General features: G+C 40.2%; 1 protein-coding gene across 1 annotated transcript in view; it reads left to right on the top strand.

The window, feature by feature from the left end:
- EHHADH (enoyl-CoA hydratase and 3-hydroxyacyl CoA dehydrogenase) overlaps positions 1-15344 on the top strand; it is a 69138-nt gene that overhangs the window by 45293 nt on the left and 8501 nt on the right. The window contains exon 6 of the mRNA XM_049775912.1: positions 9341-9682. Within this exon, the coding sequence (XP_049631869.1) occupies positions 9341-9682 (342 nt within the window). The remainder of the gene's footprint in view (positions 1-9340; positions 9683-15344) is intronic.

The following is a 15344-nucleotide window of genomic DNA, read 5'->3' as shown; positions in this document are numbered from 1 at the left end:
GTGGCCCAAACACCTATATAAATAAGTAAATTTAGCTCCTAGTATCTGGTCATTTGGCAGAACAAAACTAATGGATTGAGAGGCCGAAGAGATAGCATGGAGGTAAGGAGTTTGCCTTGCATGCAGAAGGATGGTGGTTCGAATCCCAGCATCCCATATGGTCCCCCGAGCCTGCTTGGAGTAATTTCTGAGTGCAGAGCCAGGAGTAACCCCTGAGCGCTGCCGGGTGTGACCCAAAAACCAAAAAATAAAATAAAATTAATGGATTGAATTGAAAGAGATTCCATAAATAAATCTGATTTATATTAAATATGTATGAATTGAAATTATCTGGGGCTGGAGTGATAGTACAGCAGGTAGCATATTTGTATTGCACACAGCCAATCCCCAGCATCCCATATGGTCTCCTGAGCCTGCCAGGAGTAATTTCTGATCTCAAAGCCAGAAGTATTGCCTGAGTGCCACAGGTGGGCCCAAAAATTAAAAAAAGAAAATTTAAGTTGTATGAAACTAATGCCCTTTTCTGTTTTATTTGTTTTTGTTTTTGTTTCTCGGGCTACACCCATTTGATGCTCAGGGGTTACTCCTGGCTAAGTGCTCAGAAATTGCCCCTGGCTTGGGGGGACCATATGGGATGCCCAGGAATCAAACCGCGGTCCTTCCTTGGCTAGTGCTTGCAAGGCAGACACCTTACCTCTAGTGCCACCTCACCGGCCTCATTTTTGTTTTTTGTTTTTTTTTGAAACTATGGCCCTTTTCTGACCTCAAACAATGGTTCTCAAATTTTACTCTCAGGGCTTACCAAAATATAGATTGTAGGACCCCATTGATTTTCTAGTGAGTACATCTGGGGTGTGGCCCAAGAATTTGCACCTCTAACAAGCTGCCCGGTGATTGTTGCTTCTCCTGCAGGCTTCACTTGGAGAAGCACCAATGCTCAAAGAACAAGGAGAAAAATGGGGATAGTTTTCTTAGTTGGACTTCTTTAAAATACTTAATTTTTAGATGAAAACACTGTGATTTACAAAGTTGTTCATAATACAATTGTTTCAGGCATGCAATATTCCACACCAATCTTATCACTAGTGTGACCTTCCTTGCACTAATGTCATCAGTTTCCCACCCATCCCAACCTTCCCCTTTATTTAGCAGGCACATAACAAATTTCCTTCATATTTCTTGCTCTTGCCTATAAAATTAGAGGGAAGGAAAATGAAATTATAGAAAATAAATCAGGTTTTCCATTTTATTTTATTTTATTTTGCCTTTTGGGCTAGACCCAGTGATGCTCAGTGGTTACTCCTGGCTATGCGCTCAGAAATCGCTCCTGGCTTGGGGGACCATATAGAATGCTGGGGGATCAAATTGCGGTCTGTCCTAGGATAGCATGTGCAAGGCAAACACCCTACCATTGCACCACTGCTCCAGCTCCATATATCAGAAAATAAATCAATAAAAGTCAGTTCTTGATTTTGATTACTATATGATATTAACCTATGCTAGTTTGGGGCCGGAGAGATAGCATGGAGGTAAGGCGTTTGCCTTTCATGCAGAAGGACAGCAGTTAAAATCCCGGTATCCCATATGGTCCCCTGTGCCTGCCAGGGGCGACTTCTGAGCCAGGAGTAACCCCTGAGCTGCCCGGTGTGACCCAAAAAAAACCTATGTTAGTTTGACTTACCTTAAGACCTCATGAATCTGGCTGGCTCTCTGCTCAACAGAAATTGACCCAAGAACAAGAGAGACTCAGGCTGTCTTTAGTGAGGCTTCTTCCTGAACACAGGAAAACAGCTAGCAAAGGCTGTTGTCTTGGACAGAGGGAGAGGCAGAGGCAGGAAAGGAGAAACACCTAAACTAGGAGGGGCAGGAAGATGCTGGAAGCAGACACAGTAGGCAAAATATGCTTCCCATGGCTTCATGTCCAATTATCATGTTAAAGCTCCACTTCTGGATGTGATTTTTCATATTCTAATGAGGGTGAGTCAGTGAAGGGTCAACATTGAGTCCCAGCTTGACACAAGCTGGTTAAGTCTGGTTGACTTCTGTGGAGTTAATATTTCGGGCAATGTGCTTTTTCTGTCTCTTGAGCTGCTCAGACTGACTATAGCTTAGTCTTTCCTTTTGAGGTGCTAAGCACAGAGTGGTGGGCTTTGTGGTTTGGGTAGTGATGGAGTCCCAAATACAGCCTCTATTTGATCTCATTTACAACTGACATGTGAACACTTCATGATAGCACAAATCAGTTCTAACAGACATAGTTCAAAACCATACATGTGGGACCAGAGAGAGAGAGTGATAGTACAGGATTAGGCTCTTGCCTTGCCTGCTACTGACCTTATTTTGATTCTTGGCATGGTATCCTCCCGAGTATTGTAGGATGTAGCCCTGGAGGTTTCTGGATGGTAGGGCCCAAGTGGCCCTACTTGGGATTTCAGATGGAAATACAGGTGTGGTTGACTGAGATCACAGAGTGGCCCTGTGTCTCTCTCAAGCACTGTTTGGGAATCTCTCTGTTCCCATAAAAAATAACAGGATATGGAAAGATAATCCAGCAAGTAAGGTGCATGCCTTACATGCAGCCAACCCTGGTTTGGTCCCCAGAATCCTATATGCACTGCACCATGTGACCCAAAAACCAAAAAGGAAAAAATAACCTTTTATTGTAAAAATCATTATGCTGATGATATCACCGTTAGAAGTGCAAAGCTTTAGCTTTGGTCCCAGAAACTATTAGTTCCCCTCCCCTAGTTTTTATCCTGGTGACTCCTGACTGGTGTGTTCACCACAATAGTAAACAAATATAAAAACCATCAATTTGGTTTTGAAAGTGTAGACTGGTTCATATATATATTAAAATGTGAAATTACTAAAATATAGAGTGCTGTATACAATAGTAAGTCACTACAATTTTTATTAAATAAAAGGGTGACTTCTCTTTCATCTGATATTTTACTTTTAACATTTTTATGGTTTAGGTAATGTATTTACAATGGTTTTGACATTTAAAACATTTTTATTAAAAGGCTGACTTTTACATATGTGAGGTATATCTCAACTAAAAAAAAAAAAACCACACAATTAAAATGTCAGCATTCCTTTCTACCATTAGTGAAAATATTCCATTCACTCAACCTCATCTCCTCCTCCATCTCAACTTCCACCCCTACTGCTAAAATGTTGTCTTAGAAAAACAGCAAAAAGAAAAGCTTAAAAACATTTCATTTCATGGGGCCTAGAGCAATAGTACAGCAGACAGTGCTCTTGTCCTGTACATGGTTAATCCTGATTTGATTCTCACCACCTCATAAAGTCCCCTGAGTCCTGCCAGGAGTGATCCCTTGGTGCAGAGCCTGAGCATTCCTGGATGTAGCCCAAAATTCAAACAGCAAGAGAAATAAAGAAAAACAACTTAAAAAAAAAAAACCCACTTCATTTCTTTTCTATGTCCAATCAGAAGCGGGGAGAAGGGAGGGGAATTTCCAATGATCAGTGTTGAAATCAGCAATTCTGCAAAACAGCAATGGGTGGAAGGGTTTGTAGGTGTTTTAACCGTGTCTAAAACTGTGAGGTGGGAGGTAACTGCAAATTTCCCTACAAACGTAAAAGCATCCCGGAGACTTGACTGTGGAAGTTAATTAGCTTCATGCATCTTAATGCTCTTGTTCTGTGAAGCCATTTGAACTACGGAGCTGAACATGTAAACAAGCCTTATAGAAGAGCTGGACCACAACAGATTGATCTGGGTGAACCAGAGAACCCTGGGTCCCCTCAAATGCTCTTTCCTTCTATATGTAGCTGGCCCGCAGCTCGCTAATTCCTACACTGAGTAAGCTTTCCCTGTGCCTGTGTGCATGTTTCTGGCATGAAGCTGTGAAGTGTGCGCTGTGATTCAAAGAATGGCTCAGGAGATGTCCAGCTGGGAGCCTCCATTCTGCCTCTGGGTTTGGTGCATGCAGTAAGCCATGCTGCTGAGAACTGTGAATGCGTGGGCCTGGCTTTGCCGCTGTAGCCTTTGAAAATTGGCCTTTTAAAGACCTGGGTTTGGATATGTTGGCTTGGATTTTGTGGCTTTAAAGCCGTTGCTGTGGTTTCATCTTTCATTTAATCTTTTTTATTTATTTTTTAGTTTTATAATGTGCCTGTCCTCTCTATGAACTTTTTTCTTAAAAGTTTTTGTGCCACATTTGGCAGTGCTTAAGGAACAATCAAGCCAGGTTTGGTGGCAGGCAGGGGCAAGCACACTAACCCCAGTACTATCTCTCTGTTCCTAAAGATTTAGATTTTGGAGGCTGGAGAAATAGTACAATGGGTCCGGTGCCTTACATGTAGCCTAAGGTTCCATTCCCAAGCTCTGTCACCAGTGATCCCTGAATACAAAAGCATGATTGAGCCCTGAGCACTGTTGGGTGTTGCCCTAAACAAAACAAGAGATTAAGGTTTATAGATATGTATTTTGGAGTCACAACCAAAAACTTTAGGGCTTACTCCTGACTCTGCCTAAATATCACTCCTGGTAGGGCTCAGGGAACCGTAGAATGTTGGGGTCAAACTCGTTTTCCATATACAAAGTAAGTGCCTTATCACCGTGTTTTATCTCACTGTCCTCTCAGTACTACTTGTTCCTACATGTGTCTCAGGAAGAGAGTGACCTCACCTTCCAGGGGAGGCCTAAACACATGTGGAACTGATTCCCTTTATCCAAACTACCTGGGTTGTATGCCAGGCACTGCAACTGAGTTGCTTCAGAGTTCCTGCCAGCAGAAGTTAAGTCCTTTAGGTCACTGGATTATTTCTCTGTCTGGCAGTTTCCAGAAAAAAAGAGTGGAAGTAATTCCTTCTTTCCTTCCTTTAGGAATTCAGTGGGCTGAATTGGGGTTGGGGAGATATTGCACAGAGAGTTAAAGGCACCTGCCTTTCATACAGCCAATTTTGCTCAGTGCACTTCCTTGGTACAAAGCTGGAACCTTTGAGTAGTTGGGGTGCAAATCCCAAATCACTCACTCCATTAAAAAACAGGGGGATGTGATCCACTTGTTTTTTTTTTTTATAAAAATTTGAATTTTTCCTTGGTTTTAGAAGAACTCAAAGAATTACAAAGTATAACCAGGAAGAAATGCATTCAATGCTAGGTATATTTGAACCAATAACTAGTTCTCTCCTGCTTCTACCCAGCTTCTATCTAGCTCTCCGTAGCTAGTCCTACTCTTGTTCTTACCTATCTCCTTTTTTTATAAATTAGATTTTTCTTATATACAGGCATCATAATATTTTTTTTTTGCATCTGGTATCTGTGAGTTAGTTTCTATTGCCACATGTATCTATAATTTGTGCCTTGCTGTTGTTAGATGATGTTTGACTATATGGTTCTATCACACTTCCTTTTTCCTTCTTTTTTTGCTGGGGATCCTAGACTGAGGGCAGGCACATTTACTTTGGTTCATGTGAGATACCAGAGTTGAAGCTCAGGACCTTCTATTTGTCCCTGTTCTTTTTTTTTTTGGGGGGGGGGCCACACCCGGTGATGCTCAGGGGTTACTCCTGGCTGTCTGCTCAGAAATAGCTCCTGGCAGGCACAGGGGACCATATGGGACACCGGGGTTCGAACCAACCACCTTTGGTCCTGGATCGGCTGCTTGCAAGGCAAACGCCACTGTGCTATCTCTCCAGGCCCCCAATCCTTTTTTTCAATGAGGATCCTCAGGCAAGATTATACCAATGCAGGGCTGGAGAGATAGCACAGTGGATAAGGTGGTTTGCTTTGTATGTAACTGATCCAGTTCAATCCTCAGCACCCCATATGGTTCCTTGGGGACTACCAGGAGTGATCCCTGAGTTCAGAGCCATGATTACGTTCTGTACATTGCTGAGTATGGCTCAAATCCAAACAGAAATTCCCTAAGTGCTTGTAGGTTTAAATTCTTGGTACCAAATCTTACTAAGGAAACACCTTAATTTAATGAGTCATCTTCTGGACCCCTTGAACCCCTTACTGTATTTTTATGCACTTATTAATCAAAAGTTATTTCAGTATTAACAGTTATTTCCAATAAGTTTGCTATGAATATTCATGTACAACTTTTTGATGGTCATATATTTTCACTTATTTGTAACTCTTTTTTTTTTTTTTTTTTGGTTTTTGGGCCACACCCGTTTGACGCTCAGGGGTTACTCCTGGCTATGAGCTCAGAAATCGCCCCTGGCTTGGGGAGACCATATGGGACGCCGGGGGATCGAACCGCGGTACCTCCAGCGCCACCTTCCCGGCCCCTATTTGTAACTCTTAAGATAAAAATTTCTATGCTAAACAAAGTGTTTATTTATTATTTTGTGTGTGAAGTAAATAGTTTTACTTAGGAAATATGGGAGAGAGGAGAGAACTCCATAAAGTCAAAGAAAAGAATTATACATTCCAAAGTTAAAATGCGGATGATCCCAAAATAAAACACATCTATATTTATCTTTTTAAGAAACTGCCAGTTTCCAAAAATGGATATGATACTTTACATTCTGACAAGTAGTGTGGCAATATTCTAGTTACTCACCCTCCTCGTGATTTGGAATTGATGGATTTTATAACAGACGAATGGTTCTAGTGGTAGTAGATATACAGCTACATGTAAGATTGCCTCAAAAAAATTACCTGCTAAACCTCAAGCATCATCTTATAGTTTCTCTGGGTCTCTATGAGTCAGGACACTGTATTAACTTGGTACTCTAGTTTAGGATTTCACTTTTTGGGGGGTGGGTTGGTGGGTAGGATAACCAGCTGTGCTCAGCACTTGTTCCTAGCTCTGCACTCAGGAATCACTCCTGGCAGGCTTATGAGTTGCCAGTGATCAAACCCAGGTCATACACATGCTAGGCAAGCATCTAACAGCTGTACTAAACTCTTTATCCCTTAGATTCCACTAAAGGCTGCATTCAAGGTAGTTGGTCTGATCTGAAGCTGATCTGCCTCTGAGCTCTCAGATAGTTGTTGATAGATTAGGTTTCTTCTGCACCAAAGGGTCAGTTCTTTATTGGCTGTTGCCGAAAGATTTCTTTCAGTTCTTCCTTCCTGCATTTCACCAATAGGCAGTATGCACATGGCAACTTGCTTCCATCAGAGTAAGCCAATGCAAAAGCACAAAAGGGAGAGAAATCCTACTTAGTCTTCTGAACTTTTAATCTTAAAAGTGACATCCCATTGCTTAAAGACTACACACCTCATTCCTTGCACTCCCCTAATGACTAATGATGTTGAACATTGTTTCTCATGCTTAGTAAACATGTAAATCTTCTTTCTTTAAACTATCTTCCCCATTTAATAAAAATGGTTGGGAGAGAGAGACAGAGGGAAACACACAGAGAGACAGAAAGATAGACAGAGAGAACAGAGTGCTTTTCTTGCATGTGGATAAATCTGATTCAATTCCTGAGTGCAGAGCGAGAAATAAGCCTTGAGCACTGCCAGGTATGCCCCTGACCTCCAATCTTGGAAAACTTTCTATTTTCTGAAAACAGATCCTTTATAAGACCTTTGATTTATACAATGTTATTAGTTTCCTGTTGTTTTTGTAGTAAATGACCATAAGATTAACAGTTGAACAACACAAACTTGTTCTACTTATCTTGGCGTCAGAATCAAGCTGATCTCTCACTGGAAGGAAATTGGGTTGTGTCAACAGGCGCCCTCTTTATTGGAGGTTCTGGGGGAGAATATCTCATCTCACTTGAATGGCTGATTGGCAGATTTCAGTACCTGCCAATCCAGGTGTGGCCAGATTCAGGACACAAATTCTTGTTGATTATAAAGTGAGAAACCATACTAGCTCCTGCAAGTAAGTGGTTCTTGACCCCCTTTCTCCCATTCTTAGGGTCCCAGTGTCCCCCATACAATCCCCAGAAGAACAACATTTCCTAGGCTGCATCTCTTCAAGGCTTTTTCATTAAATCACCACAGTAAAGAAAAAGAAGGGAATTATTTTCAGGATTCCTGTGGTTTGATCAAATACTCCTGGCTATTCTGCTCTCCTCTCTACATCTCTGGTCTATATATAAACTTAGTTACACATGTCAGGGTCCCTGTGCCATTTAAAAAAATATATTCAGGAGTTCTGAGGATTAGGAAGTGGAGGTTGGGGAAGGACAGATTTTTCTACCTACCATAAAAATATTTTCTTTTAGTCTATATTACCATTTTATTTTCTTTATGGTATTCCTTGTAGCACAGTTTCATTTTGATGAAATTCAGTATATTGATTTTTTTCTTTCATGCCTGATACTAAGAATACATTGCCTAATCCAAGGTCACAGATTTTTTTAAAAATAGTTTTAGCTCTTCAATTTACAAATATTTGAAGGCAATGTTTATGTATGATGCTAGGAAGGGATGTAAGGTTTTTGTTTTGTATGTGGATATTCAATTGGCTCACACCATTTGCTGAGAAAATTCTTCTCTCACTAAATTATGTTTGTGCCTTTGTGGAAGATCAATTGCCATTAATATAAGAATCTATTGTGAGGGGCCAGAGAGATAGCATGAAGGTAGTGCATTTGCCTTGCATGCAGAAGGACAGTGGTTCAAATCCAGGCATCCCATATGGTCTGTCCCCACCCCCACCCCCCCCTCCCCCCGAGCCTGCCAGGAGTGATTTCTCAGTGCAGAGCCAGGAGTAATCCCTGAGCAAAGCCACATATGACTCAAACACCAAAAAAAAAAAAAAAAAAAAATTAATTCTTAGTGCTCTTCCATTGATTTGTAGATCTCTCTCTATACCAAGCCCACACTGTTCCTTGATATTTTAAATTTTTTAATTAAAAATAGAGTTAAGATTATTTTGAATCTAAAATATTTTTAACTCTACTATTTTCTACTATTGACATTACTATTTAAACTATTATAAAATTGTCTTGAAATTAGAAGACAAGAAAAACACCTTGGATGCATAAATTAGGTAATTTGAAGTTGCTTTGAGTCTATGAAAGTCTGTCTGATATGAGTAAATTACACAGATTTCAAGAAACTTTAGCATTAGTACTATATTAAATGTTAAGCTGAATGCCATTTAATTTTGTACATTGACTTTGAAGTAGCTAGTATTATTTATATAATTTACTCCTATGAGTGACATTTCTTTTTTTTTTTTTTTTTTTTTTTTTGGTTTTTCGTCCACACTCCTGGCTACGCACTCAGAAATTGACCCTGGCTTGGGGGGAGTCATATGGGACGCCGGGGGATCGAACCGTGGTCCTTTCCTTGGCTAGCGCTTGCAAGGCAGACACCTTACCTCTAGCGCCACCTCGCCGGCCCCATGAGTGACATTTCTAAAAATTATACTTCCTTCCTTATTTCTTTCAGCTCAACCTCTAGAATCTCGCAGAATTCGGAACAGGCCCATTCCAGACATGCCTGGCATGGATTCCATCTTCAATGAAGCTGTTTTGAAGATACGGAAGAAGTACCCAGGATCCCTAGCTCAAGAGACCTGTGTCCGTGCTGTCCAGGCTGCAGTCCAGTATCCCTACGAAGAGGGCAGCGAGAAGGAGAAGGAACTGTTCATGTACCTTTGGAAATCAGGGCAGGCACAAGCCCTTCAATATGCCTTCTTCGCTGAGAGGAATGCAAGCAAGTGGTCTACTCCATCCGGAGCCTCCTGGAAAACAGCGACAGCAAAGCCCATTTCCTCAGTTGGTGTTGTCGGTAAGAACTTGGGGTAATGGGGTTTGGGGCTGAAAACTCTGGGTTTTTCTTCTCCTTACTTTCAGAGCCTCAGCAGCCATACCCACATTGGCTCAGCTCCATCGATCCTAGAATTCCTAGAACTGTTAATACTGACACCCCAGTAGGAACACATCAGATCAGATGTGAAAGTAGCATAGAAGTCATATAAGCTCCACCAACAAATCCAGTAACACAGAATGCACAAGTAACAGAGTAGCAACAGCAGCTTAGTAAACCTTCAGACAAGACTTAATGTCCCCATAGTGAGATATAACAGTTCTCACAAATTTCCTTTTACTGTTCATTAAGAAATCTATTGCCATTTAGTTATAACAAGCATTAGAAATCAAATTATTTTGTGCTTACCTACGAAACAGAATTGGGGATGGGTGAGAAATTAGGGACAATGGTTCAAACTATGTTCCACTGGTGGTGGGATTGGTATTAGAACATTGAGTGACAGAAACAACTGTTCAGTGAACAACTTTGTAAACCATGGTGTTTATTTATTTATTTTTGGTTTTGGGGCCACACCCAGCAGCGCCCAGGGGTTATTCCTGGCTTTGTGCTCAGAAATTGCTCCTGGCAGGCTTGGGAGACCATATGGAATGCTGGGAAACTAACCTGGATTCCTCTCAGGTCAGCCATGTTCAAGGTTGGTATGCCCTACTGCTGTGCTATCTCTTCGACCCAAAACCATGGTGTTTAAATAAAGTAATATTAATGAAAAGGAGCATGGGCTAATCGGACCCTTTCAAATCTGCACTGGTACAGTGATATCATTTACTTAGCAACTCCAAGGGCCATGCTTTGTGCTAAATTTATTATCTCTGTGAGCTACCTTTCATTTATCTCTGCTCATGAAATATCTTTCTTTGGCTTTATTTATTTTTTTCTTTTTTCTGTGGGGCCCATCCCCAATGGTGCTCAGTGGTTACTCTTGACTCTGCACTCAAGAATCACTCCTGGTAGTGCTCAGGGGACCATATGGAAATTCCAGGGATCAAAACCAGACCAGCCACATGCCAGGCTAGCTCCCCATTCATTGTTCTCTCTCTCTTGCCCCTAATTTTTTATTTTAATTAGGTAATATTAGTTTATACCTCTGTATACATTTTAGGTGGACATTTTCACACCTCTTCAAAGTATATATAACCACAGTTTGGCCACCACTTTCCCTCTTCCAGTCAGTTGGGTGTTTCCCTCATGCAGCCCCTCCCTCTGCCCCTCAGAATCAAAGCTGGGGGGGGGCAGAGTCTATTGGTTTTGTTTCTGTTTTTTTTTTTTTTATCTGTTATGTACTATGATTTTTTACAGTGAGATCATTGAATATTTGTCTTTCTTCTGATTTATTTATCTTACTATTTTAGATAGTTCCATCTATATTATAGCATAAAGCAAGATTTTGTTTCTTTATGGCTGAGAATTATTTTATTGTATATAGATACCAAGAATGTTTAGTTTGTTTTTGGGTCATACCCAAAAAATGGTGTTGAGTGCTTACTCCTGGCTCTTTGCTCAGGGATTCCCACAGAGCTTGGGAGACATATAGGGTACTAGGAATTGAACCTGGGTCAGTCCTGTGCAAGACAAATGCCCTACCCACTGAACTATTTCTCCAGTGCCTGACGTGTCAGGGGTTACCTGAGCCACCTTTGCAGTGTCTAGAGGCCACTTGTTTCTCTCTCTATCATGTTTAAGTGAGACCATCTGGTGTTTGTCCTCCTTCCTCTGACTTATTTCACTTTATGACTCTAGTTTTATCCAAGTTAAACATATCCATTGTATTTGACACTAAGTCTGTCTGACTTCTGTCACAGTGTGTGTGTGTGTGTGTGTGTGTGTGTGTGTGTGTGTGTGTCTATGTGTGTGTGTGTGTGTGTGTCTGTTGCTAGGGATTAAAGCCAGGGCCTCGCATATGGCTGCATGTGCTCTATCACTGTCATTCCCTTCCCAGACTCTGGCATTTTATATTCATCCCCACCTCTGCCCTGTACAAATCTCTCACTCCTAGATTTCCCAACAGTTATTATTATGTATCCACATTTCAGGTGGCAGTTTGACATATCTGTAGGGAGGTATTTGAAATGAAATGTAGTCACTACTTTGCTGATCCCTGAGGTCATTCTCATCTCATGGTTTCTTCTCAAATCTGCTATCTTCAAATTTGTTTTCCCCTGGAACTTTTCCAGAGTATCGTTTTTCCTCACAAGTTAGCTTTCAGGCTGGCTTCTTTGGACTACTTTCCAACATTTGACTTGCCCTTAGTTCTAACCCAAGAATTGTCTTTAGCAAATTTTCAAGCTTACTAAAATGATGAAGAAAATGTTCTCTGTATCAATTTATGTCCAGTCTTCTCTAAGGGGAGGTTTGGTTGACTAAAACAGCTTACTTATCTTTCACTGCATTTTCTAGCATAGAGGAATTTTCTAGCTCATAGAGGAAATGAGCCCATTCAGCATCTCCACAGACCACTGTCCCAATCAGATGTGCCTATTTCCCCATGCATGTTTAATGCAGGCACATAGTGCTTCTGGTGCTCATGTTCTTCACTTATGATTCATTTGTTATTATTTGGTAGGGGACAAGTGGGTGGGGGTGGGCCATACCCAAATGTGCTCAGAACTTACTCTTGAGCTCTGTGCTCAGAGATCACAAATGCCTCAATCCTTTGTACTATCTGTCTAGCCAGTTATGTGTATTATTTAATAATTACAAATAGTTTGAGGGGCCAGAGTGATAGTATAGTGGGGATGATTATCTAGTACACAATCCATTGGGGTTCGATACTCAGCATCCCATATGGTCCTTTGAATAACTCCTTAGTACAAAGCCAGTAGTAGTAACTCTTGAAACATTGCTAAGTGTGGCCCCAAAACCAAACAAACAAAAATGTCTAAAAATTAAGTCAGTAATTTTTGACAATTACATTCAGTTCCCACAACTAGTCTGCATGAGGGCCAAGAGAGTGAGAGTTAAAATAATTTCTCCCAAACTTTTCCATGCTTAATACAAAACCAGATTTCTTGCCTCTCTGCTCCACTGGATCACTCGAAGACCAGGATGTGTCCAAGACTGGCTGTGCCAAGTGTCTGTAAACAATTTTTGTATGGTGCCAGATGCTACATCATTTTAGGTTTTAGTTGACTGGGTAACCTTTATTGAAATTGCTGTGCTCTACCATGGAACACAAAAACAGCCATTGACAATGTAGAAACAGTTCAGTTCAGAGTGATAGAGTTCCAACAAACTTTATTTATGGAACTGAAATTTGAATCTGATATTTCATATATTACAAAACACTCCTGTCTTTGTTCTTTAACTCTTGGGAATGTAAAAATGCTCTTCACTTTCAGGTGTGGACAGTGGCCATTGTGTGTGGCCATCTGCTCTTGGTTTTCCTCCAAAGATTGAGTTTCTTTCTGCATATTCTCTTTAGAGTAATGAAAGCATTTGTGAGAGTGTCAGGGGCCTGTTGTAGATCCCATTCCTAGTGCTCTTTGTTTCATCAACCAGAACTAGTCCTACATTCTCCTTGGATATGAAGGGTTTGGAAAAAAAATAGACTTGTTTGTGCATAGGAAGAAATGAGATGGTATGAGGGTAAAACCTGTGACCCCTTTACCACTAAACACTTTCATTTTCCATTCTATCTTTGCTTAAAAATTCCCTTCATTTTCTTCTCTTCTTCCCAAACAGAATGGTTTTATTTGCCCAGTTTCATCTCAGTACATTCTCTTTAATTTTTCAAACAGTTTTATTTTAAAGATCCTATTGATTGATTGTTCCAAATAAATGTCATCTCACTGTATAATTACCACATTCTTTCTATACCTTACAGTTGGGTAATTGTGAAGTCCTTCCCTCTCCTAGGTTATAAATTCCCTAATGGTGGTAATAGTCATGTGTTTTCCCTTTACCTTTCTTTTTGTTGTTGTTGTTGTTGTTGTTGTTGGGAATAACCAGCGCTTGCACATACTTTTATTTGTTATGCTTGCACACAGTTTTTTTTTTTTTTGTAGTGTTTGCATTGGAGGTTGTACACTTGGAGGTAATGTTCACATACTTTTTTGGTTACCAGTGCCTGCACTCTTCAGTTGTGTTAGCCAAGATTTTCTTGCTTTAGTTGAAATGTTCATATACTTGGTTGCATTGTTGCAGAGATCTCAGACTTTGAATGAAGGGGGCTGGAGAGAGAATACAGCTACTATGGCATTTGCCTTGCACATTATTGGTTCCTGTTTGATCCCTGACATGGCATATAGTCACCTGAGCACAGAGACAGGAGTAAGCCCTGAACATCACTGGGTGTGAGTTCCCCATGCAAAAGAAAGATCTCATGATTTGTTATGGTGATGGGAGTCCAAAATATTGGTACTCCTGGGATCACACTCAGCAGGTAGGGTGGTGCTGGGCCTCCAGAAAATTTATTTCCTCATTTATACCAAGCAGGCATTCAACTATTGAGTTCTCTATGAGACTCTAATTATTTTTAAATAATATTTAATGCAGATGAAATTCAGATACCATAAATGTCTACCTTTTAAAGAGTTACAACTTAATGAGACAACTGCAATGAAACATAGCATGGCAGTTCTTTAAAAATTCAACATAAAATTGCTATATGATCTAGCAATTCCACTCTGGATATATACCCAAGAGAAATAAAATTGTGACTACAAAAGATTTTAAAACAGATGAAGCTCACCACAAAGAGTGGTGAGTGCAGTTATAGAAATAACTACACTGAGAACTACCATAATCATGTGAATGAATGAGGGAACTGGAAAGCCTGTCTAGAGTACAGGTGGGGGTGGGGTAGGATGGAGGGAGATTTGGGGCATTGGTGATGGGAATGTTGCACTGATGAAGGGGGGTGTTCTTTACATGACTGAAACCTAATCACAATCATATTTGTAATCAAGATGTTTAAATAAAGAAAAAAAAAGATTTTACAACAGAAACTTGAACAGATATGTGTACAGTTTTGATTATAGCCTCATCATTCACAGTGATTCACAATAGTCTCAAGATGGAAGCAACTTGTGCTGATCAATGGGTGGATAAACTAGAATGGGATAGACATACAATAGGATATTATTTAGTCTTGACAAGGAAGGAATTTTGGCACTACTACAATATGAATGAACATTGGGGATATTATCCTAAGTGAAATAACTAGTAAACTGACTATTTTGCTATGAAAATTTATGTTCAAATTTTATGTGGACATGTCATCAATTCTCTCAGGAATAAATATGTACACACACATTCACACATGTCTTCTAAGGAGTATAATTGTGAATCTCATGGTAAGTCTATGGTAAATATTTTAAGTAACATGCAAACTATTTTCCATAGCAGCTGCATCATTTTACAACTTACCAACAATGTATCATGGCTCCAACTCTTCTACACTCTCATCAGAATGTGTTATTGTCTGTTTTTATAATCATAGCTATTCTAATGAATATGAACTGGCAGCTCACTGTGGATCTTATTTACATTTCTTCAGTAACAAAGGATAGGGCATATCTCTTCATAAGTTTATTGGCCATTGTCTATCTTCTGTGAAGAAATTTTTATAAGACCTTTGTTTAATTTTAAATTGGATTGTGTTTTTATTTTTTAGCTGTAAAGA

The sequence above is a fragment of the Suncus etruscus genome, chromosome 6 (genome assembly GCF_024139225.1).
Source record: "Suncus etruscus isolate mSunEtr1 chromosome 6, mSunEtr1.pri.cur, whole genome shotgun sequence".
In the NCBI taxonomy this organism is placed as follows: domain Eukaryota; kingdom Metazoa; phylum Chordata; class Mammalia; order Eulipotyphla; family Soricidae; genus Suncus; species Suncus etruscus.
The sequence above is the reverse complement of the archived record's forward strand: the minus strand, read 5'-3'. Positions and strand labels throughout refer to the sequence as shown.